Raw genomic sequence first — 26687 nt, 5'->3', positions numbered from 1 at the left:
TGAACTACAGTGAAACCAAACCCGGGTTTGAGGTCCGTTATCTTGCTTCCTTATGTTATTTTCCAGATTATATGCCACCCCTTTTCAGAAAATCTTGTTCTATCTATTTTTCTAATAACAAATCAAAACCATTTGGAATCTACAAGGCTATTGTGAACTTTTTGTGAGATTTTTTTTTTAAAAGAGAGATTAACAAATCTCTCTTTTTAAAAAAAATTGTTTTAAGCCATTCTTAGTTCCTCTTTTATCTTATAAACCTTTTGTCCATGAGAGGGACTTTTTTATCTGAGTTAAAATCAGAAGGGTGGAGGATAACCGCAAGTGAAGGGAATATGAGAGTTTAAAATTGAAAAATATGTTTTGCTAGCAAACTTCAACCTTGGAATCTTAAAATAATCCGATCATTTAGAAACTGGTTAGAAAATGGCATATTTTTTCTTGATTGTGGGAACTTACAAGGTGCTTCGAATACAAAAATAATTGTTCTAGAAACTTTGAATTTCATTTCTGTAGCATTGGACTGTGTCAACAACAATCCAATGGGTTTTATTCCCATTCGATTTTTGTAAGGGTTTTTTAGAGCAGGGTTTTTTAAAACCCTTAATTTCCAATAGATTTTATAAAGAAAACTTCTCAGTATACAATGGTTACAGAAGAAAAAGATTGGGTGGTTGAAGATCTTACTTCAATTTCAGATATATTGACTGTAACATGCATCTCTTCACTTTTCAAATACCTTCAATATCTGTTTTAATTACTGATTCCAATGATGGTTTTGAAAATGAAGTGGAAATAACTAAGGTTGTATTCATGGATTATTAAACAACTCAAAGCATAAATACTCTGAACCAATGCTTATTTGCAAATGAAAACCAAAAAGCAAATTTGTAAAAAAACTATTAATATTGAAAGGGCTATTTTTGAAATTGCATCTGATAACAAAAACTAATAATTTGTCTGTTAATTGTAAATGATTGAAAAATGTACTTATATTTTTTTACCCCAATTTTATATTTTTCTACTTTGTTCCTTTCTCTCTGCTTGTCTCACTTAAAACAGGATTCTACTGCATTGCAATTTTAGTTGTTAATATTATTGACAAAACTAAATGAGGCAGTTTTATCCCTGAATGTGATAAGCACTTAAATAATTGCAAAACAAGCAACTACATTTGCCTCTCAAAATAAAGTAGGCTAATATCATTAACACATCATGTTTAATCTAAATAACTTAGCTTACACTTCAGAGACCAAATATTTTCTTAAACCCATTTTAGGTCATATAATTACGCATTCGTATTGTTGCTTTTAATACCAAATCAACTATATTACTACCTATAGTGAATTATTTAGCGAAATAACATTTCTTTATTAAATCATTGTTTTTCATTTTATAAATATTTTTGGTTTGCTATTGACATGTATTTGTGCTTACGAGTTTTAAAAATTCTTTTATAGGTTGGTTTGGTATTTCATGCAGATGACTTAAAAAGTGCTTTTGATACTCTTAAAATATTTTTTATTTACTTTTATAGGTAGCCTTAAGTAAACTTCAAACATTTGTCACCTCTCATATTCTTGAAATAAACGTTTCTGGGAAATATGCTGCCAATATGTGTCGTGTTGCATGCAGGGTAAGATTTTTATTATTATTATTATTTTTTATTTATTTTTTTAACAAAAATTGCACTGTACAATAATTTTTTTAAAATTGTACAAACTCATGAATCGAAAATTTGAATTTATAAACATATTGAAATTCAATATATCAACTGTAAATATTTCAAAATGCAATCAAATTGCTTTGCAGTTTCTCAGTATTATTGTTTACGATTTATGGTAATTTAATATGACTGTCTTACGTATTTGTTTATCTCTATTTTTAGATAAATCCTGAATTGGGGTTGAAATTATTTTTGCCTCATTTCTCTAAACTAGTCTTAGCTTTAACTGAAGCTGATGACATTATAAATGAAGAAAAGTTGGATGACGAACTTCTTTTTAGTTTGTTAATATTGTCTGAGGTATGATTTACATTCCTTTATTTGTCTTATAAAGAGAACTATAACGTTAACTTGTTGCATGCATTTGTAACAGTATCTGCTTTGCTTATTTCGCTGTTAAAAATATGTGTTTTATCTTCTATAACTGGCTTTTAATTAGTGTAGTTTTTTGACATAAAAAACTGGTTGAAACTGTTAAATACTGACAAAAACCTGTGGTGAAGGCTGAGTCTGAAAAACAGAAATGCTTGTTAAGTAGTTTAGTTGCATGTTTTTCTTAAAAACGTTTTTTAAAAAAAATAATATAATAATAGTACAATATATTTATCGAAATTAGTAAAATTAAGCTAAAATCATTGATTTTTATTCAATGATCATTGTTTCTCTTCTTTAAAGGTTTCTCTATAAAATTTCAGTTATGGCTTTTTGATGTTTCATATTTTTGTTGTTTTAATACAAAACTTTGTTACTTTTTTGTAATGTTACTGTGGAATTGTAATAATTAAAAAATATTAATTTATTATTTAAATATTTATATTAATTTAATATATTAATTTATTGCATCTTTTTTGTTGCCCTTTTGGGACTGTTCCTTAAATGATATCAGATTTAAAGGGGGTTCATTGGAATTGTGACAAGTGAGAATGGGGAGGAAGAAATAAGAAATGTGATGTTTCCTATTTTGACTAAAATAAGAATATTCATTAAGACTGACATAAGAAAATTGTTATATTATTTTTTTAAATAATTTTTTCCCCTTTTTCATCACAATAAATACTTATCTAATCATTTTAGTTTCATTAATAACATAAAAATATAGTTTAAATGTAAAATTTGAAATAGATCTATAATATGTTTTTTGTTTCTGAACTGCTGGCATATGATTATATAGTGTGCCTTGTGACAAGTATTGACAGGTATGGTGAAGTGTAACACTTTGTGACAAAAGAGGGAAGAAAGGTCAAAAATATTTTTAATAAAAAGAGAAAAAAAAAGAAGAAAAATATGCGACACGTTTTATGGGCAGCCTCCTAATCCTGGGATGAAAAATTTGAAAATTTGCTATTAAGACATTGAAAACCTGGTCAACAGATGTAAAGTCAAACGATAGGCTTACTTCAATTCTTGTTACTTAAATATAAGTGGCATATAAAATAAAAATGTCAAGACATAAAAACAGCCTTATGATTTAATTTTTAATATTGTAAAAGTAAGTGGGGCAGTTTTTATTTTGCGGGATTCTCAAGAGAGTTTTAACAAACACAATATTTAAAGATATTACTGTTTATTTTCAGTTATTTTTTTGTAGTTTTTGTAAACTTCATGAAATTTTAATAATACACTTTTCATTTGATTGATTGACTTTTTTTTTCTTCTTCGCTTTGTGATTGATATATCTTTCATGACATATTTCTGACCTAGTGAATCTTTAGTTGAGTGTCTCCTGTCATCTTTAGTTTTAGATTATAGTTATTGTTTTCAGATTTCTAATTTTCATATTGATACATTAGTCACATATTATATAATAATATACTAATTGTTTATTGAATTTTTGCTCTTTAGATTGTTCGAAGTGATGGTAAGCATGTTCATCAGTATCATAGCAACATTGTGAAAGTCCTAGAAAGAACTTTAAATTTGAAGTGCAAAGAAGGTTATAGTTTAGCATGTTCTTTACTCTCTCACACTTTAAAATCATATTTAACCATCTATCCTCTGAATACATGCAGTGTGTCCAACCCTTGGTCTCGTTATGGTCCAGAAGAAATACATCGTTATTTGGAGGTAGATAAATAATTTAAAATTGATATAGAGCAGCTTTCAGGAGAATTTCTCCAGACACCTGTCTCGCGTCCTGACGGGTACTATTGTTACGAGAAAAGGCTACTTCGAATAGAGGTGTGGGGTGAATAGTTTTGTCTTAATCTTAGCATATGTCATCGTGAGTAAACCAATCGACACCTTCTTTCAACCATTAGAAATGTGCTCTTTGCTTGTTACCAAAGCAGCAGACAGCCCCAGACTTTTAGTCTGGAGGAGTTCTCCTCAAAGCCTGTATTTGTATTTTCTTTTTTCTGTACCAATGAAAAACATTTTCTTTTAGATTGTTTCTTCTATCATGTGTAACATTTCTGTTTGCTTAGGAGATATAAAAACTAAACTCAGTGGCACGACAGCCCATAGAGGGCCAAGGCCTACTGTGCCCATTTCAGTTTTCTTGACCTTGGGCTCTGGGATGCAGAAGCATATGTTCCAGTTAGGTGGTCAGCCGAACGCAAAACCCCCAGTGTTTAGCTCCCAAGCATGCTTGGTACTCATTTATCAACCCACTGAAGGGATGAAAGGCTGAGTCAACCCTGCCCGGCCCGAGGATCGAACCCAGGACCTGTGGCACAGGAGCGCGATCCACCACCACTCAGCCACCGGGCGTCTTAGGAGATATACCAAAAGTTAAATAATAGAAAATTAATAATTTTTTAAAATGAATATGAAGTTTTTTAATAATATAATTAATATAAATTCTAAAAATATCAAGGTTTGCTAATACCCACTGGTATATTATTAAATCAGCAGACCACCTGTATGTGAGGGTTCAGTTTTTATGAAAGTTTGTGCATTAGATTTGTTTTGCGTTTGAATACATTTAAACAGCTGTATGTGTAGTGTGTGGGTATTGCATCATAAAACTATCACTGTTTAGGTATTTTATTTTTTCAGACCTTGTTTTAAATTTATTTTTCTTTTGAAATAAAGTTTAATTATTAAAATCATTTTATAATTATCGACATTAAAGAAATTTTATTAAAAATATTTGTTATTAAAAATGTATGTGTGAAAGTATTGAACTGTGTGGAGTAATATTCAAAAGTCCTTTTTGAGTAGAAAATGTTTGTTAAGGGAAAATGTCAAAGCATTATATATATTATAATTTATAATCTCTTTATTTTGATAAGAAATTTTAAATGGTAAGTTTGCTATGTTGCTATAATATCAATAATTACTATTTTTATCTTGATAAGGAAGATAATTATTTTGCCATATCTAAAACAAATTTTATCTATCTTATGTATTTTTACATCTTTAATTTTTTTAATGTTCTCTTAATGTTTTTATGGAAATGTTATTGAATTCAATTAAAAGAGCGGCATATGAATAAAGCTTAACAGTATGAAAAAAGCACAAATAATGCCACAAAACAGACGTACTATAGTGTTGGTTTCATTCTTCAATGTTGGTTTCAAATACATTCACTTAACCCCTTTTGATGCGCCTGGTTCGTAGGATTTCGTTGTAAAACACTAGGTTTTATCGTTCATTTTTTCAGTTTTTGCTGTGGATTTCACTGTTATGATCTTTTTTATTTATCCACAACAACTCGCTAAGTGTGAAAAAAGAAGTAAATGCTATTTTTTTCAATGTATAGATATTTTATGTATACATAAAAGTGACAGTTGCTATTTATCTTCTATGTACAAAAAGATTTTTAAAAAAATTAAAAAAACTGCATTGAGAAAAAAAATGTAGATAATTTCTTCTTCCTGCAATCACATGTTAGGTATTAGGAATAAAATCCTACTAATTTATCAAAAATTTATAAATTTTGGTTTGCTTTTCAGATTGTAAAGTTAATGTCGTTTCTTTCTTCTGTTAGGATTGGGGTATTGCTGGAAACATTCACAAGTTAGAGATGGTACGTCATACACCTTCTGATGAAGAACTTGAAGCTGCCAGATCTCTATTGGAACAATTTATGTTAAAAGAATTAAAAAAATTGCAAAAATGGGCAAATAAAGAAATTGATTTATCAAGGTATATCTGACATTATTTAGCAACTAAACTCCTTAAATATATAACTTTACCAACATGTAACCCAAGCATTTTATTTAATCGAATACAAATTTAAAAAATTTTACTGATGAGTATTATGAGGTGTGCATGTAAGAATAATAGTAAAAACATTCAGCTGCACTAACATAGATTTCAGTTGCAGAATTCAAAATTTTCAAATTGCAATACCTACTTTTGGTTATCGAGACATAATCCTCGCAAAAAGAAATTTAAAATGATCTGGAACAGTATTTTTTCGCAAATAGGGATGATATTAGACGTAGATGAAGAGAGCAAAATGCAACATACGAATCTCTACTTTCAGATTCCTCTATGTTGTCATCAAACTGTGCTGAGTACAACTAAATGAAGGCACATTGATAATATTTGGAAAACTTTTTTTTTAATTTTGGTCTAATGCTGTTATTTTTCAAGTTTCTAACTACATTTTAATTTTCCATCAGTAAAACAACATTTGATTGAAATAATGCTAGTTTTGACATTTGAAATTTTCAAAATTCTGTACTGTATAGCTCAATAATCCTCTAAAATTCTATTATTAAGTGTATAGTTTGTAATACATATTAAAAAATCCTTATTCTAATCTTTTAGAGTCTCTTGTAGGTCAAGAGGGTCATATGCTGGAAGTGTGATTGTATTATTGTCTTTGTAAATAGGTGTTTCAAGGTTACTCGATACTGTGGAATCCACAAATCTCTCTTTAATTTTCTAATTATAACATTTCCTTGTATTATAATTATAGTAATACAGTAGGGAACCGATTATCCAGATAACTGATTTTTCCGGTTTTCTGAATCGCTACAAAAAGATGTTTTTTATTGTTAAACCCAACTAAAAAAATATATAGTATACAGTACAGAACCCGTTATCCGGAACGATCGGGACCATCGCTATTCTGGATAACTGATTTTTCCGGTTTTCTGAATCGCTACAAAAAGATGTTTTTTNCTAAAATCTTATGAGGAAAAAATTTTTTTTTGAAAAATGGCGGGAAAATTTATTAAATTTCGTTCCGGTTTTTTGGTTTTCTGATTTCCGGATAACTGGTTCTCTACTGTATACAGTTATGAGTTAAAAATACTCCTTAACTGTTGTGTAAATAAAAATAGTGTTTTAGCCTGTCACACCTACCAAGTTGGCAAAGGTCGAAAATATGAGCTTGATACGCTAATTTTAATTACAAGGAGTGTAATAAGTTGTTGATTATACTAATTTCTGTGTAGGGATGAAGCTCATTGTTCGCTGACTATTGTATTGAAGAGTCTAATTGGATCAGCGAGTTGTCTTCCATTGTGGGATGAACCTCAATTAGATCTGTAAGTATAAAGCAAATTGAATTTTTTAAAAGTTTTTTTTATTAAAACCCAATAGCTATAGTTTTTTTTCGATATTTTTTAAAACAATAATACAATAATGTTGGTTTTATTAAGTTAAAAAGATTTTTTTTGAATGTTTGAACTATTTAAATTGAAATATATTTTGTTCAATGGATTTAAATCTAAATGATTTGAACCAACTTTATTGAATCGCTGATTGGAATAAACTTATCCAAATCAGCAAGTTTATGTTTGGTCAAATTAATTATTTGATGCAACATTAATAAATATTTTTTTTAAAATCTAATTTCGTTTTATTTTTGGAATCTTTTTTCGTTTTACTTAATTTATAGTCTTGGTTGGAATCACTAATTCAATGTTCATCTGTATTGAGATTTCTTATTTTATTACTGTTCATATATTTTATAAATTCTGTTATGCATAAATTTTTTAGTGTAAATAATCTTCCTTTTGCCAGGCATTTAGTGGACTGAAAACAAAATATAAAGTAATTAAATTTGGAAAAAATAGTGAACTTTCCAGCCAACTACAGATGTTACATAAACACTAAATAAATTCATAAAGTTAATTGATATTAAAGTTTAAAACACTTGAAACAGATTTGTACGAAAAAAATTATTTATTCTTAAAAAGTCACTATATTTTGAGTTAAATGTTTAAAGTTTGTTGGGAAAAAAACATTAACTGGAATACTTTTACATTTTCTTTTAGACGAGAAACAACACTACCGCCAGTACAACCATTTGCTCTTAATTGTGGATTCAGAGGTAAAAATCACTGCAGTATTTTCATTCTTGTAAAATTTAAGTTCAATTCAATGCTTAAAGCCCATAAATGTACCCAGCATTGCTTAAAATAATATAAAAGACTTGTTAATATTTTATTTGTCCAGTTTTGAAAGTTGTTTTTGTATCTTTCAATTTTTTGTTTAACATTTGACAAATTATTAGTTTTGTTTTAGCTGTCACGCTAAATAACAATTTTTAGTAAATGTTTTTTTTTTTCTGAAATTTTAGATGGAAGATCAAATCGCTTTGATAATCTTATTTTTTAGAATAAGATTATCAAAAATATATCAATGTTTAAAAAATTTCATGCAGCATGCTTATTTAGTTTGTTGTTTAGTTCATTTAATTTTTTTGCTCTGACAGAATTTGCTTATATACTTGGGGTCGAATCCAACCTTACAGCCTCGTGGCAGAATCACGGCGACATTGTCGCTGAACGTTATAGAGTTCTTGCAGAAAGAATTTCCCTTTAGAAAGTAAAAAAATGTGGTTTTCTTCCTGGCAAAAATTTTCAAATTATTTTTTCTCTAAAATTATTTTTAAAAGATTCCTTTCTCGCACATCGGAAGGTAAAGAAATGCTTTAAATTTTTCGATTCTTATTTGAGAAGAATGAAAAATAAAAAATATTGAAGCAAAAAATTTATTTTTTGTAGAAATGGTTGAAATATATTTTTCTCCACAATTATACTCAAGAGATACCTTTACACGCTCATGATTTTTTTAAATTCCCTTTTGGGAAAAATTAAAACAATTTTGGTTTTCCTTTCTTTCACTGATTTTACGATTTGTAATGATTATTTTTTTTATATGTGATAATGATTTACAAAGTGCGAAAAAAGAAATAACAAGTATGCTATCCTCTTACAAAATGTGAGAATATCGCCCATGATATGAGAATAAAAAATATTACATATTCATTTTTAAAAAAATACATACAATTTTATTATATCCAAATAGGCTTTTCTTCGTAAATGCAACGTTTCTGTTACTTTAAATTTAATTAATAACATATATATTAGTTAATATTAAAAGTATCTCTCAGAAAGATATTAGTGCTAGAGAGGTTTGTCGCAGAAAGCCTAAAAAAATTGTACCACAGGGCCTTATAGCATTATTTATAGTATGATGTGTAATTCTCTGCCACAACAAAATAGTTTGCACTTGTATTTTTTTCTTTTTTTAAATTTTTTAAGTAAGGAACAAAAAACTAATATTGATTCTAATTACAAAAAATAGCTGCAGTAATGAAAGTTTAAATTGAACCAAACACAAGCATATTTTAAATTTAGAGTTTTAAAAAAATTACAGTCATGAAAAAAAAATTGAATTTTCTTACTATTTTGGCAAACAAATTTTCAGGATAGTTTTATTTAAACTCCCTTTTCTTTCTTTCTTTTTTCTGATATTTTTACACTATTTATAATCTAATTTTTTTTTTGTTTTTATTTGTCAATTCTGATCAAAATATATAAATAAATTTGAAAGGTAGAGATTTCAACTGATTTTTATGTTTTAATGCATTTGTTTATGTTTCGTATTCAAATTCTTTTCAGATATATCTTTTCATAATCAAAATGTGCGCCTGCTTATATGTGAAACTATAAATAAGCTTTTAGGTGAGTTGGAAAAAAAATCTTTTTTTTCATTTACTGTTTTGTGTAATTATTTATTTTTTAAGAAAATTTGAATCATTATTTGTGATGGAAACTGCAAGAAAAATGTACCTCATTTAAAATTTTTATAAGTTAAATAAACCCAAAAATGCAGAAAAAGCTTCACTCTTTCTAACTTCTTTTCAAGAAAGCTAAAAAGAAAATTATTTCCATTTTTTCTATCTGTGAAAATAATCTGAAAAAAAAAATGTTATGTGAATGGGATAGGCACTACACCATGAACATAATCTTTCAGTTTTTTCACACTGGTAGTAAAAGCAGAAAAGTGTTTTCGTTTTACCTTTTTCAAAAAGTAATTAGCAATCCCTAAGTACTTTCTAAATACTTTAATTGAAATTAATTCATCAATTGTGTTATTTGACATGATATTAAAATATTCTTTTTCATATTTAATATTATTTGGTCCATTTTTTTCAACTTGAGAAAAAGTAATGTAAGTTGTTGGCTAAAAATACCAGACTAAATTATTCTGTATAAAGCAAAATTCTTTAAACTTATTTTTTTCAAGCACTAATAACATTTTCTTTTTAAATGGAAGTGAAGTATTGAATTATTCTATTCTTTATATATATATATTAGGGATGCACAACCTGCGGTCCGAGGGCTATATGCAGCCCGCCGACTGTTGATGTGCAGCCCACAAAAGCTTCTAAACACAATATTTTTTTTTTTTGAAAAATTAAAAAAAAGAATTGAATTTTTTAAATTTCTCTTCACAAAACATTGAATCTTAATATGTACTATACTAGTTAAGTTTTAATTTTTGATTAAAATTTATTTAATCTTTAAAATTTTTTTAGTTAAAATATTTAGTTCAAATTTATATTACTCATTAAAATAACGATGTATGTAATTTTTGTTGCACATTTATTCTATGAGTATTATAGTTTCTTTTTTTGTAAGAGTTTATAGTATCTCTTTTCCTCAATTATATATACATATAGATAGATAGATAGATGAATCAATTATTAATAAAAAGACAAAAAAAAATATTAGTTTTTTTTTATTAAATGAATTTTAATAATTAAAAATATTTAATTTTCGGAAAATATGTTATGAAGTTTACTGATGAAAATATTATTTATTGTTCAGAACACCAATTTTAAGATGAAATTCATCATTCAGCCACCAACATAACTAAATATTCGTGCATCCCTTCGTTAGTCAACCTGCTGTGCAAGTGGCCCTTTACTCTAAAAGTTTGTGTACCCCTAATATATATATANACAGACAAATTATGTGTACTTATTACTTTTAGTTTACATATATATATATATATATATTGTATATATAAAATAATGGTTTTTCGTAATGTAATTATGATATTTAAAATGGATGTTATATTTAATAGGTCATATATTGGAATATTGTGAAGATGATACCAAGTCTCTTTTTAGTATAATAAAGGTAAGTGTTAAGTATGTTAACTTAACAATTAGAATTAATCTCATAAAATTTTCTTTTAAATTCATTTACTATAACTCTTCTTTTGCATTGAATCAAATCAGACCCATTACTCACCCCATTAAAATTTAGTATGGTTGAATCTATATTATTTTTACACCAAGAGGACTAAGGATTCCAGTTATCAAGATTGGTATACATTACATTAGATAAATTTCCCATCCATTAATTGTCTATTATTATAAATTAGCTTTATCTGAGTTACCTTTATCTTACATTTGGCTAAGGCAACAAAAAAAAAAGCGGATAGTGATATAGTAGGTCTTTATAAAACAACAAAAAAGACAATGTTTTTCTGTAATGATATTGCTGTTCACATTATACAGTATGTTCCATATTGATTTTTTTTAAATATTCGCCATGTTAATGAAGTGCAAAATAAAATAAACAAATATGTGCTAATGAACATGAATAAAGAGAAGTTAACTAAATATCAAAACCTGTTTTGTTGCACATTAAAATTTGAAGATAATAAATAATCATTTTTCAACACCTCTTTTTTCTTTTGCAATCAAATGGAGTTTGATTTTTTGTACACACATTTTTCTCAATAATAAGTTGTCATATTTTGATTGCATCTTTCTTTTTCTTTATTTAAATATTAATTTGCAATCTCCTTTTTTGTCTTTATTTTTGACAAGGATTCTAAAAATATACATTAATGGCTGTTAATATAGAACACTCAGTTTATATTTAATACATTACCTTCAAACTAATTTATTTTTGTGTTTTATAAGTGTCTCTATAACTTTTCACAGTGTGAAACCTATGTAAACTTGTGTTATTAGTATAAATTTGAAATTTATGTAATTAAATGGCTAATTTAAATTTACTTGTTTTAATTATTAAATTTGTCAGCTACTTTATAATAAATTCAATCTTTTTTTATATTTAGATTTACAATGCTCTGATATTTAATTGGGGTCTTGAAAAAGAAGAGTATGATTCTCGAGCAAAAGGATTTCGTGCTGTGAAAAATGCCCTGGAAAACAAAGTATGTTAACAAACTTTTTTTTAATATTTTAATGGTGAATGACTTCTGTATTTTATAAACTGACGACTAAAGATGGAAAACGCTGAAAGTTGAAAAAAGAAAAACCCAAGGGGTAATTATATTTTGGGTTTTACGTATCATCCTTCCAGGTTTTGATTTTTTGGTACTTTAAGTATTTTCATTTTTAGTCTTCAATTATTGTTGTATATTTATATATTTATTATGTATAAATATGTCATATATTTTTTCTTTTGTTTTCTTTTATAAAATTTTATTTTTATTAGTAAATTGTCTAATTCTGAATTTTGTAATAATTCATAGCTTAATTTCAAAAAATAGTTTTGTGTATATATGAATTTATAATAAATATTTCTATTTTAGCTTCACGGTCAGAAAAAACACATACGTTCTCTTTTGATTGATAGAGTTCATTTAGCACATGAGGTACTGAATATTTTTTTATTTGTAGTAGATAATTGATTTTTTTTTCTGATTTATTTAAAAATGTATTAAAATTTTCTTGTTTTAGTTTCGTGTGTCTGAGAGATATAGACTATTTTTCTCTGCTACCCATAAAATGATAATGGAGGATTTAATGAAGTTATCTACTAGTCATTATGCAGAAGTAAGTTACTAACGAATAAAATACAAGAAAGGGTTTTAAGATATTCTTTAGAAACTTATTATTTAGTAAATTTAGGAAATGTTAAATTAAATTATAAAATACTAATGAACTGTGAAGAATGTAAATATAAAAATTAACCTTTACTTAAAGCAGTGTAGTAAAATAGGAAATATTGGTCTCTACAAATGAAAATGAGTCATTACAAATAATTTTATGTCACAAATGTATGTTTATTATAAATAAGTAATGCATTTATTTAAAGTTGTATCTTGCTTAACTACAGGAACATTTAAATTTCTAAAAGCATGACTTTTCTTTTTAATTCAATGTTCCTTTATATTCTTTAAAATTCTAAATTCCTTTTAATGCTGTATAAGGCTCACATGGATCAGGGATCACAAGGAAAATCTGGAATTATCAGGGAATTTTAATTTAACTTTAAAAAGTAGGGAAAAGCAGGGAATAGCAATTTGTTATTAAAAAAAACCCTGGAAAATCCCTATGTCATACTTGGAAAATAACCAGTCTTACAATGTCAATAACAGTAATCAGTTATTGAGATTCAATTTAAATAATTCTAACATCTATTTCAATTATTTTATTAAATTACACCTTTTAGTTTCCTTTCTCACTCTATTATGTGTTTTTGCCCACGAAATCTAATATTTTATATTACAAATAAAATAAGAATTCAAAGTTTTTTGATGAAAAATAGCATGGTAGGGGTAAAATATGGTATGGATTTTCATTCAAATTTACCTAATATACTTGAAAAAGTCAGGGAAGTTTTGAATTCAGGGAGTTTTTTGAGTGGAACCATCCTGACTTCAGTTAAATAATATTAATGCACATTTTTCTGAAGGGTGGGTAAACTACCCTTTTCCCTTGTTTATCTTGTATTTATTAAGAGTTTTCATTATAATAAAAAATGACCCTGTAGCAGAATTTTTTCGGGCTTTCTGCGACAAACCTCTCGAGTACTAATATCTTTCTGCAAGATACTTTTAATAATAGCAAATATACATGTTACTAATTTAAAGTAACAGAAGCATCAACTTCAAAAAATAATAATAATGTAATTTTTTAAACTGAGTTTGGAATATTTTTTTTAATTCTAATATTATGAGCGATATTTTCAAATTTTGTAAGGGGAATACACACTAATTATTTTCTTTTTTTGTAAGTCATCATCAAATATAAAAACTAATTAGAAGTAGTGAATTTTGTTTAATCTTATTTTGCTAATAAAACCTGAATTATTAATCTATTTTTGTTTTATTTTCTTCTGTAGGTACGAAGTAAAGCCCAATCGGTCCTTCATAATTGCTTTTCAATCCATCATAGTTCAGCAAAAGTTGTTTTTAAACAAATTTTAGAGAATTTAAAAAGAGATCCTACACAATTCCATGAAGAATATAAGGTAAAAAATTCTATTTCCTTTGTTTTATTTTTTTAGTTATTTCAATTTAGTTAAATGTTTTATAAAATTAACTACCTGTTTTTGGTGACCAGTTAGTTTGCATTTTAGAAATCATATAAGTTTATGCACCTCTACTTTAAAAAAAAGGAAAAAATCGAGCCAAGTTAAAAGAATTAATTGACAGTATCTTCAACACACCTCTTGTACATCCTCCAGTAAAATTTGGCAGTTGAATAAAATATGTAAATCAGTCTTAAAAAGTGTTTCTATTAATGCTGCTGCAAATTTTAACCCTCACTGCTACACAAAAAGGAACCCTTATGTTTAAAATAATTTTTCAGAGTTATCTGTTAATTTTATTGGTAAGTAAATATGACTCCACCTTAGAAAAAACTTTTTTAAGAGCTGCAAGGAGCAAAAAGATATAAGGGTAAATATTGAGAAACAAGGTATTCATTTTTGATTTATAAATTTTTTGTTCATTTGAATCGAAAAATGCATAGCAAATGAAAATGATTTTTGAACTTGAATCTTTTGCATATTTCTAAGAAACAAAGAGGTAGATTTAGTATGTAGATAATGGAAGCTCAGTTAAAAATTATTGCTTACATTCAATTTATTATGTTCTACCTTGCTAATGTAGTGTAGGCAGGTTCATAGTCATATTTTTTATCAACTAATTATTTTTCCTTTAAATTAATAGACACTTATTATTTTTGCCTGAACAGTTATATATGCTCAAAATTTTCTTTTAAAAGTAGGGTTCAATTCTATAAAAATAGAATTTTCCTAGAATTTTTCATGTGCGCAATGAACAGTATAAATGTATTATAAGTATTGAATAGGCTCCATATGCACTAACTATGATGATTAGAAGACTTTAGAGTTTGGTTTCGTTTTGAAAAATAATGCTTTTAAAAATATGAACATTTTAACATTAAAAAGTATTTTATCAGTTGATATGCAAATTTTTCTTATTGTATTTTTATTTTGGAAAATTTACCACTTGAATTACATTCATATCCAACAATACTTAAGTAGCATCAGTTGTTAATAAACATTAAAGATATTGCACAAAAATAACCTTATGTATTTAACAATATACATACCAATTGTATCTAAAAAGATTCATTCACCATCACTAATCGGGATTAATCACAAGTGCTTTATTGATTCTTTATTGATAAAAAAAAATTTCTTATATTATAATACTAGCAGTATGTGTAATTCTAGAAAGTAAAAAGTGGTTTCAAAATTCATTTTTTTTTCATTAATTTTAAATTAAAAATACCACAATAATATAAAATCTATTACATTATTGTGTGAAGAATATTTGACAATGCATTTATGAAAATATATTTGTAATTAAATGGTTAGTTTTTTGTAGAGTGATAAATATTTATAATATTTGATAAAATTAAAATAGTGCTACACTGTAGTTAATTATTTGACTTAGATTACTGATTAAAAGCACACTTGTTTTTATATTTTCTTTATTTGTGTCCGAGAAATTTATATAGTTTAAAGGAAATTCTCTTAAAAATAAAGATTAGTGATAAAATGTAATGTTTGCTGTCTTTGAAGATGTTAAGTATTAAATAACACAGTTGACTTCTTAAAATTGGCAAAAGTCAGGATTATATTTGATGAATTATTTATGGTGAAGTTTGCTGTTGTGTTTCAAACATTTATATTATTGTTTCTTTAGTTGATCATGATTATTAGAAATATGGTATCATCTTCCATGTAAAATTTTCATTGCCAGTTTCAATGGGTAGAAATTCTGTTCAGATAGTTATACAGTCAACCCCACTTAATTGTATATTGGAAAATTGACTAAATTGGCTTAAACGAAGAAAATTTGGTGGAACAAAATTATTTCATATTGGAGAAATGTTGAATTTCTTCATATAAATAACTATTTATGGTTGCCAAAAAAAATGTTTTACTAGCTAGAATGTAAGTTCCTTTTTTCAGTTAAAAAGTTAATAAAATACCTGGTCATTTCAATAGAGACTTTCTATCCATTTTAGCTTCAAACCAGTGTTGGAATTAACAGTAATATAGTTAACGGATGGTTGTCATATAGTAAATGAGTCACCATTTAGAAAGTAAAAAGTTAAGAAATAGAGAAATGTTAAATTAAATGTGTGTCAAAACAGTGACTCTTGGTAGAAAATAAATAGCCTTATAGTACACATACTATATTTTACATAATAATTGGTTTATTGTTATATAAATTTTAATGTCATTTATATTTTATATTAATACTGATAGTTCTAGTTATAATTGTTTATTGATCATTAAAATGGCTTTATTTTTTCAAAGTATTTTGTGTATATTACATATTTCAATGTTAAAGTTAGTAAAAGCATAGAATTTAATACGTACTTATGCACTCCCCTTATAATAGAATAAAACACTTATTTCAATATAGTTGACTGGAACCAATGGTATTCCTTTAAGTAGGACTGATGAGTTTAAATTATTTTCAAGGAATGGGTTAATATCAAAATAGATGTAATTTTTAATATAAAAACGCTTTTAAATATTTCACTGTGAGTCACAGTGTTGTAATTTTAAATCGGCATCATCTTTCAATGAAATTATTAAGAATCTGGATTTTGTTATATAATTATCATTAATCTTCAAGTAGTTCTTCGCATAGAATACTGCATCCCAATTGTATTATTTATTCACCTTATAATAATATTCAATTTTATGAGAAATTTTATTAATCAAATTATTTCTCATAATATTTTATAGGAAAGTGGCATTTTAAGGAGAGCAATCCTCAGAATTTTGCCCTTGGGCTTCTTTGGTAGAGAGTAAATACCATGCGTATGTGTATAATGTTTTTAATAAAACTTTTAAAGAACCTAATTTTTTTCTAAAAACATTGAAATAAAAGCAAAGGAAAGAAATTTAAGTGTTATCAAACTGCTTTTGCTTTCTTCTGAATTACTTTCTTCCTTGTCTCAATTAACATGAAATATTTCAACAATTTAACAGTTTTTATTTATTTATCTCTCAAAATCTTCTTACTGTGCTAACATCTAAACTTTTTCTTTAAATAATAAACAAATTATTTATTTAAATATATTTTGGGAGTATCTTTAATGCTTTGCTTTGCATTTTATTGCTTGCATTGAGACTGGCATAATAACAGCATTACCAAATTAATGATAATCGCAAGTTAAAAAAAAAAGAAAATTGTATCATAACCTTTTAGCTAAGTTTTTTGATATAGTTTGAATACTGTATTATGTTTTTCAGAGTTCTAAAACATTATTTATTGTTATTTTTTTATGAAATTTTTTGTCAGAGTATAAATGTATGTTTCTTGGATCTCTATTTTCAAAGAGGGCTTAAATGTGTAGTATATTTTCAACCAAAAAATTTCTTTTTTGCACTTATATTTTGTTAATATTTATCAATCTTAAAGCATAGTTTTAAATCTTGATTGTGCTTTAAGTTAGATTAATTGAGAAGAATAAAAAGAAAAGGATATCGATGAGGATTTTTTAATATTTTTTTAGTAATATTTTACAAGTTAAAAATGAATGCACCTTCATTTATTAATATATAAATTCACCAATAAGTGGAATTTTTTTAGTAATTGTATTTTTCAATTAAGAGATTGTATCCATAATATTTATAGCTGTTTTACATTAAGGGTGCTCCTTTAGATATTTCCGTTAAAATTCAATAAGATTGAACTCCAGTGCTAATTTTTTGTATTTTATTTAATTTTAAAGAATAGTCCTCAATGAAGGAACAAACATTAACAAAGAGCGATTTCAAAATACACATGACAACGCATATACAGTCCGCGCTGTGAAACTGCAATAATTAAATCTGGGATTTTCCCAGAAGGGAATTCCAAGAGGAGCATCTCTTTTTTAATATAACTTTAAGTATTGTGGATACCGGGTCGAATTTCAATGTAGGAATATCAGTATTGTTTTTAAGTCTATGGAAAATGGTAAGTGTTACACGTCATTTAAGAGTATATAACATATGTTACACAAATCTTTCCAATTGAAGACCAAGGGGAAAAAATGGTTTATGTACATGATAGCTGATTTTGCGAAAAAATTCATTTAAATGTTAAGGATTATTCAGGAGCTAGCATTCGATTGAAATTGTGAAAATAAAAATATACATAAATATCACAAGTATTTATTTACATCCCACAAAAAGTTTAAATCAAAATTTACAGTTTCTGGTGTTGAAAAAAAAAATAGAATTTGAAAGTCAAGTAGGACAAAAAACGCTTTTCCTTAAAATTCCTCACCAATCAATACTTCCTCAATCAAACTCCCGTCGCCTTCTTCCCTATGATTCTTTGTTTGCCTTGTCTGCGTGTGGACAGGAACCATGGCCCGTCTTGAAAGTGTAATAACTCTCAGGGAGAACTGATTTTCCACATTATTGATTGGTCTGAACTTAGTAATCCTCAAAATGCAACACATGATGGCCCAACCATCATTTTTGTGAAAAATAGAACTAAACCATTCTTCCCACTTCGTTTTCAAATCTTATTTTAGTTGTCACCTTTGTCTACTATCATCATTATACTTACGTATAATATAATCCAAGATATAAATGATTGTTAGTAATTTTTTTTTCAAAAACTTGATTTATATTAATATTTATTTAATTTTTAGGGAGTTTTGTATCTAGTTTTGGGTCAAAAACAAAACACTTTGTTAACTGCACAGTCATGGGAGATATTGGCAGACCTTTGGCCAACCATAGTTTCTGCAAAACATTCCGAAAAACCTTCCATCATTAGGTTACTGGAAAAAATGGAATCCAGCATACAAAAACATCTCACAACATATCAAATAAAGCTTGTGGTAAGTACAGCTTCTGATATGCTTACTAAAATGTTTATGTATTATGTCTTAGTATTCAGATCTAGGGTAGAAATAAAGAAAATTTAGTCCAAAGGACCAATAACTAAAATATATTACTATCTGTACACATTTTTACTGAACCGTTTACTTGTCTCTATTAGATTTTTTTTTTTGAAAAAAAGTTTATAAAATTAACACTAAACATACCAACATTTTACTATACCATACAACATACAATAACGAGTCTTCTGACTGGTTATGGTACGTTTGGTGTTAATTTTAATGAAAAATTACTACAGGGATTACTACTTGCTTAGTGGTTTGGGGACCACTAATAATTTATGGTGGTCAGAGTCAAATTTTGATGATTAATTTCAAACCCTGCTGATTCATATTCTGTTTCTAAAATTATGACTGATGCTTGTTATTTTCAGATAAAAAACTTATGTAAATCCTATTTGTGGTTATTTTCGATACATCATATTAGCTCATAACAGGAAGGAAAAAAAACTAATCCTTCAATATTTTTAGATTCTATCATTACAAATTTTTCAGATTACATAAAAACAAAATAATGTTTATGCATACTGGCACAAAGTATATCTTTTCTTCATGTGCAATACCATTTAAGATTCTTTAGATAATATGTAATTGTTATAATTTTTAGTGAAAATGTTCTGTTATGTTGCTGAATGTCCATTATTGAATATTTTAAAAGAAAAACCGTGTATAGTAATTGAAAATTCTTAATATGTACATATAAATGGTTATTTTTTTTCCAAATATAACTAAATATTATTTTAAATGTTCTCAAAAACTAAACTTTTTTTTGTTGAAGGGTATGACTTTTATTGCATCATTATTTCAATTTTATTTTAAAATTAGTTATATTTTTCATATCTGAAATATTTATCTTTCTTTGGGAATAATTTGCCTTTCACAGATTCCTGATTCTACAATTAACGTAGCTAAATGTTTTTGGAATAGCACTCCTGTACCAGATTCACCATATTTCACTGATGAGGAGATTTCTCAGTATTCCAAAGGGTTGGCCTGTCGTTGTGAGAAAAAAGAAAAGCAAGTAGTCTAGTTTGTTATAATTTATAAATAGTTTTTGAGGGTTTTCTCTAAGATTTAAATAAGATTGATGCTCTACATTTTTTAAATACCAGGCCACAAAAAGCTAGAATGTATCATACTAGAAACCTACATAAATTCATTATACATAAAAACTAATTTATAACAAGCCTGATTACCGAACTAGAATTGATCAAATAGATAAAAAAGACTAAGTTGGTTAAGTTAACTAGAGCTTGCTTTTGATGAGCAAGCCTTGGTTTTAACGAGCAATATTTTTGTGATTCATAAATTTTTTTTGTATTTCCACCTTTTTAGCTCAGCTAATCCCTGCTTCGAAAAGTTCCTTTTAAATATCTAAAACAACTAAAAGTTAGTGATAGTAAATCCTGGAAAAACATAAATAATTTTCCAAGTTTGAATGACGATTAGTGTTTTCCAAATAACGATACACAGCGAAGAGTCATAAAGACTGCTCAAAGCAAATTGAACTAACTTCTTTTGCAATGTACAGAAACAAGAAATAAATTAAGTAAGACATATATAATAAACATGTATAAACTTCTACAGAATTTTTCATGAACACATTCATTATGCGCACTCAATTATAACGAGCAAATGTTGCAGTCTTTTCGTATCGTTATAAGCTAGTTTTGACTCAATTGTTATTATTGCTAAACGCAAAGTGTATTTCATGTATTTTCAGAAATATAATTCAAAGCAATATATTCAAAGCAATATATGTAACTCACCCATGCTTAACAGACTTCTTATTCATGGTGGATAAAAATGTATGTATAATTATTTCATTTAAATTAACCCAAACAGATTTTGGCACTGGATTAAGTACAAACATAGTATTTATAGGTGTATAAAAGAGAGAAATCTGAAAATAAAGTTTTCTTAATTATCTCAAAAGTTAACTTTTAATATTGTTTAGGAAACAGTCATAACTGAAGTTATTAGTATAGTAAATATCACCATCAGTTATTATTTTGAATTTTTTAATAAATATTAAATTTTGGAAATTTTTTTACTTATATGATTATGTCTTCACAAATAAAAGTTGTTTTTTTTGCTGCTAAAACTTCAAACTTGTTTTTGCTTTATTTGTTGTTTGGTCCTAATTTCTTGTGGATACACAAAAAGAGAAAGTAGATGACGGTTTAAGCTCATACATTTCTTATATACCACATTATATGATCTTTTTTAACTTATAAACTTTTCTTTTTCAATTAAAAGCTAAAGAACCAATCTAAAAAACTTAGAAGGCCAGAAGTGGCTCATAGGCCATAGGTTGAGCATCTGTGTTTAAAAATTTTTGCGTTCATTATCTTGTGAATTTTTGCTTTTACTCAAACTTACTATTACCAATTAACTTGAACTTTTGAGAGTATTTTTCTTTTTAATTTTGCAAAAATGTTTCATTTTAAAATATAAAAGAAGTGGTCATAGCTTAATTTATTTTATTTTTTTCCTGTTAGGTCTTACTATAAACTTGTGAATGATTTAATAAATCTTGTCAAAAATGGAAATTTGTAAGTATAATTTTTTTGAAAATGTATGGTTTAAAACAATAAAATAATTGTTTTAAAAAATAAATGTGTGTAGTGTGTTATATTAATATCCAAAAAAAAAAAGAAAATCTGAAATATTTTTTTGTGCTATCTTATAATTATATTTTTACTTTTTTTAAATATTAATGGTAACTTTTCCATCCATTGTTTAAGAGCCAGTTATTTTTTTAAGAATGAGGCAAAGTTAGATATTTATATTTATTTCGTTGGAACTTCCAAGATCTATTCTTTATGTAAAACCATTAGGCATTTATTATTTTATTTTTTAAAAACAATTATTCTTTCTAAAAAATTTTTTTCTTAAAGGTCTCCATTATGTAATAGTTTAATATGTTTCTATAAATTTGTGAATAGGTTTTGCTTCTGTTTTGCTTAAGGCTTCTATTTTTGTCAAATTTCGTGTCAGTTCTTTTGGCAAAAGCAATTAAAATCCTTGCATGCTACACATGCCTTTACTTTTTTTTTGTTTCTACTCATTAGTCTGTCTTGAAATATATGTTCCTTTGTGGTTCATTGTTGGCTCAAGTAGATTCGGGCTGTCAAAATAAAATAAAAATATAGCCTTATTATACAAGCCCCATTATACAAGAGTCCTAATAAGTATTCATTTCTTGTGGAAGTAGTAAGAGACAAAACAACATGTATTGCAACAAAAAGTATTGCCAAATGTAAATTGATGCATTTTTCTTAAAATATAAGGTCACTTTCAGTTTCGAGCTCCAAATCTATAAGATGTGTTAAATTATTTATTTATTTTATGTATTTATTTGCTTTATTTATTAGTTTTTTGCAAAATTAAAAATATGTTAGCAATTTTATATAAGTCATTTTATATAAGTCATTTTATATAGTGTAGTTTTATTTCCTATCCTGAAAATTTCAATGAATTAGTCTATTATAAAACCCTTCCTAATTTGCCATTTTTTTTAAAAAAAAAAACTGACTTTTAATAGTATTAGTGTCCTCAGAATCAGACTTGCTACTTATTGTTTTAACCCTAGCTCTATCTAAATTTAAATTAGTGTTACTCTTGAGCTAATCATTCTCCTCATAGACTATGAATTAAAATACTTATTTTTAGTTTTTCCTTTATTTATGTTTACCTAGTTAGTGTACTCCTAAATTGTTATTAAAATAGAGATAAGTGGCAGAAATCAACATTTGTAATCTTTAAAAATATTAGTGTTACAATAACATCTTAATTTTGTGAAACTGCTAAAGACTGGAGTCTATACGATGAGTCAGCTGGGATTAAAAGAAATTCTGTGTCTCTGTTAGAACCATTACATTTGTTCATTAAAAGCTTTAAGGTTTTTAATTCCCAAATGCTCAACTGCATCTAGTGAATATGTCTGTAGTATTGATTCTAAAACTAGAATTCAGCTATTTCTAACTTTGAAAAGAAAAAAAAATACGAAAACAAAAAGATTAAAAAATATTTATTGATGTGACATCCAAATGATATAATTTTGTGCTTATGATCAATATCATTTTTACATCATATTTGCATTCATTTTTCTTGATTCTTCATCATTCATTGAATTGAATTTATTGCTTCTCTAAATTATTACTTCCTTATTTTTATTTCAAACATCCTTATAACCTTAAAACTACTATTGTTATAAACTTATGAATCACCTTCAATATAAATAAAAATAAAAAATTTTCTTTTTATCTTTAATAATTTACAATCTACCATTGGAAGAAAATTTTCTCAAACATTTTCAAAAGTTTCATGCCTTCCAGTTCACATCTGCTGTTTTTATTACTTCATTTAATCACTTTGTTTGTAGTGTTATGATTTTAAAATATAATTTAAAATACTGTCAAATATCTTTCAAACTGTGCTGATGCCGATAAAGATGATATAAATTTTAAACTTCTTCTCGTTTATGACTGCTTGAAAATTCCTATGCTTGTAGACTTTGTTTACTGTGGCTAGATAATGAGGAATGAAGTCTACTGTGGCTAGATAATGAGGAATGGTCATCATCAGCGAGTTATTCAGCGGTTCACTGCCCTTTGAAATGTTTAATTCTCTCAATAATTGAAGGCTTTTGTTAGTTGCCTTATCCATGTTATCTGCTTTCTTTCTTTTTTTTGTAATACTGCAGAAAAATTTCCTTACCTCTTTAAGTTCTATGATAGATGTTTTCATGAAAATCTGTATTTCTGCTTCATAAATAAAATTAACATTAATATTCACAAACATATCTATCAAAATAAACATTATTATTATGGGTAGTATAATTTAAAATTTTTTTTTCAGGCATTGGAGGCACAACCATTTAGCTCTTCTAATGCTGGAGTATCTGATCCGTCATGATGTTCCTTTTACTAAAGAAGGTGTTGAGTTATTTGTTGGACAACTTGTTCATGATACCCTTGCTGTTAGAAAAGTAAGACAATTTTAAAAAAAAATAATAATTTGTTACTTTTTTCTGTGATTGACTCAATTGTAATTTAAAAAATAAAAATCAATTTGGCAATGTACAAATTAAATAAAAAATCAGATATTTCAGAAACTTTTCTTGGCTAAACCATCTAGTACCTAAAGATAGCGTTCAATATCGATAATAATGATTAATTCAGTATCAAATACAATAATTATTATTCACCTATGAGAAAACAATATCAACATTTAAATCTGTGGTGATGGGTTCGCCGCTCATCGTAAAATCAAGTTTATTTCATATTGTTATCTGTTTGTCTTTAATCAATTGTGTTTTTACTTATTTTTGAAGTGAACTGAATTAAGAGTTCTGACGTCATATTCTTAGAATTGTATAAATACCAGCACGCACTTGACAGCCTGTCAGTAATTTCTCCCATCACCTGCCGTGATGATGTTTCTTGTAAATCAAACCAACTTGTAAATATGTTCAATAAAATATTAGTATCTCGAAGGAGCTATCTTCGCATATTTCAATGGTGACCCGGACGTGATGCGAACTCACCTACCTTGGCAGTAATGCCCACTTCGTTATGAATACACCTACATCGACGGTAACGCCTACTTCATTGGATGGTCCACATTGAACAGTTGACTTGCTACTTGTGACTTCGACTTTATCCACCTCCTCGCACTGTTGCTATTCAGTCTCTTCTCAAACACCCACAACGCCGGCCTGTATACACTCGACTGCTAAAGGCAACACAGGAGTGACTACGACCGTGAAGTTAATACACCTCTCACATTCAGCACTCATAAAGTACTGTACTTAATACAGCTCTCCCGGTTTCGCACAAAAAAAAACAGCAATGATTCAACTAGTGGTATCCATTCATCGAATTCTATCACAGATATAATTCTGGTGGGGGAGTACTGTAGCGTATCCACCACTACAAAATTACAACTACAATTCACTAGTATATAAGACATGTTAACTCGACTCTATGTCGGGGTACCTTTTCATAGATGACGGTTGACATGGTCTGTAACTACTCTTCCCACAAATCTTTAGTTTTATAAGAAATTCTTTGCTCCATGATGTAGATCTTTAATTGCTTGTGATAACATATTTTAAAAATAAATAATATTTATAAAGATATTATTTCAAATATGTAGATTAATAAAAAATTAATTACTGAAAATTAAATAAAAAATTACATTTAACTGTTAAAATTGTAGTGCAGCAACATCTCTATGCTTAACATAAAAAAATGTTCACACTTTTTTCTTTGCATATGTTTTCACTCAAAATCAGAATTTAACTACAGTGAAACCTCTCGGTAAGGGCCACCAGCCGTTCTATTGAAAATTGGCCCTTATAGGGGGTGGCCAAAAAATAAAATGAGGAAATCAAATTTTATGTAGAAAAAAACTGTTTATTAACATTTTAAGTTTTTATACATGTTTAAAAAAATTTTCAATTGAAGTTTGTTTACTTTTTACAATTTTTTCGCAAACAATTTTAGTTTCTAATGATTCCTTAACTCTATAAAACAAATTAGTTAAATTCGCATCATTTATTAATGCCTTGGATTGGGATATCTNATAAATTTTAGAACCTTTAATACAATGATTTGGGTACATTTTATTTCATATTTTTAAGGAATTAAGCAAATTTATCATTCTTAAACTTCTTTTACATTTTATCCCTTTTTGCCTCTTCTCCTCACAGCTTGAATTTCCATTTAAGCATTTTTTACACCTCAGCGAAACACCTTAGTATCACCACTCTTTGACAATTTTATTTGTATATTGATGTAATTACGTTTTATTCTGACATAGAGCAAAAAGTACATGAGAAAGGATAAAATATGGCTATAGTTTGAAAGGATCTCTATAAAAAGTTCATCAACATAATCTTTTTAACACAATAAAGTATTTAATCAATTGAGTATTTTAATAAAATAATCTCATTTGGCCCTACTTTTAATTTATACACATTTTATATATTTGTTATTAAGGTTTTGTAATTTAATGTTTATTTTAAAAAAAAAACATTTCATATTTTTCAGAGTGCAATTCATAGTGTATCCTGCATCCTGAAACAACTTAGACGTGAGCATCCTAAAATCACTATAGATCCTCTGACTCAAAATCCTAAAAATCCTTGCTTTCATCCTTTAATGCCTAAACCTGCTGATGGACAATTGCCTGAAAATTTTTGGCTTATGTATAACAGTTCAAATCTTCCTGATACCGAAGACAAATGGAATTCAAGACATTTTGTCCATAAAACGCACTGGGGGTGTGTTTCATGGCCAAAGTAAGCTTCTTTAAATTTACTTTATGATCAATAAGAACAATAAAATTAGATAAAAGTTTGATTTTTAATTTCAAATTAAAAACTCACGAGGTTTTTCCTTCCTATTACTTTTTTTTTCACCTTCAGGGCAGCTTGAAGCTTTTAATAACAATGTCATTCGATTATATTTATTTATGCTTTTTAATGATAAAAGAAAGAATATTCTGGTACTGATTTCATACCCAGTTATTAATTATTCTGCACATTTCTTTGGCTTACTGATAATTATATGATAATAGTTATTCCTATTTTTTTCGAAAGAA

At 27.0% G+C, this 26687-nt stretch overlaps 1 protein-coding gene across 1 annotated transcript in view; it reads left to right on the top strand.

Annotated features, from left to right (window-relative positions):
* LOC107438063 (proteasome activator complex subunit 4) overlaps nt 1–26687 on the top strand; it is a 73552-nt gene that overhangs the window by 20483 nt on the left and 26382 nt on the right. The window contains exons 16-32 of the mRNA XM_043050390.2: nt 1535–1633; nt 1886–2023; nt 3566–3787; nt 5655–5812; nt 7075–7167; nt 7900–7955; nt 9532–9594; nt 11003–11058; nt 12011–12109; nt 12491–12553; nt 12639–12734; nt 14026–14154; nt 18825–19016; nt 19960–20093; nt 21578–21631; nt 23940–24069; nt 26135–26385. Of these exons, the coding sequence (XP_042906324.1) occupies nt 1535–1633; nt 1886–2023; nt 3566–3787; nt 5655–5812; nt 7075–7167; nt 7900–7955; nt 9532–9594; nt 11003–11058; nt 12011–12109; nt 12491–12553; nt 12639–12734; nt 14026–14154; nt 18825–19016; nt 19960–20093; nt 21578–21631; nt 23940–24069; nt 26135–26385 (2033 nt within the window). The remainder of the gene's footprint in view (nt 1–1534; nt 1634–1885; nt 2024–3565; nt 3788–5654; nt 5813–7074; nt 7168–7899; nt 7956–9531; nt 9595–11002; nt 11059–12010; nt 12110–12490; nt 12554–12638; nt 12735–14025; nt 14155–18824; nt 19017–19959; nt 20094–21577; nt 21632–23939; nt 24070–26134; nt 26386–26687) is intronic.

This window comes from Parasteatoda tepidariorum, chromosome 9, assembly GCF_043381705.1.
Source record: "Parasteatoda tepidariorum isolate YZ-2023 chromosome 9, CAS_Ptep_4.0, whole genome shotgun sequence".
NCBI classification, from domain to species: domain Eukaryota; kingdom Metazoa; phylum Arthropoda; class Arachnida; order Araneae; family Theridiidae; genus Parasteatoda; species Parasteatoda tepidariorum.
Note: the sequence above shows the minus strand (reverse complement) of the source record. Positions and strands in the feature narration are given on the sequence as shown.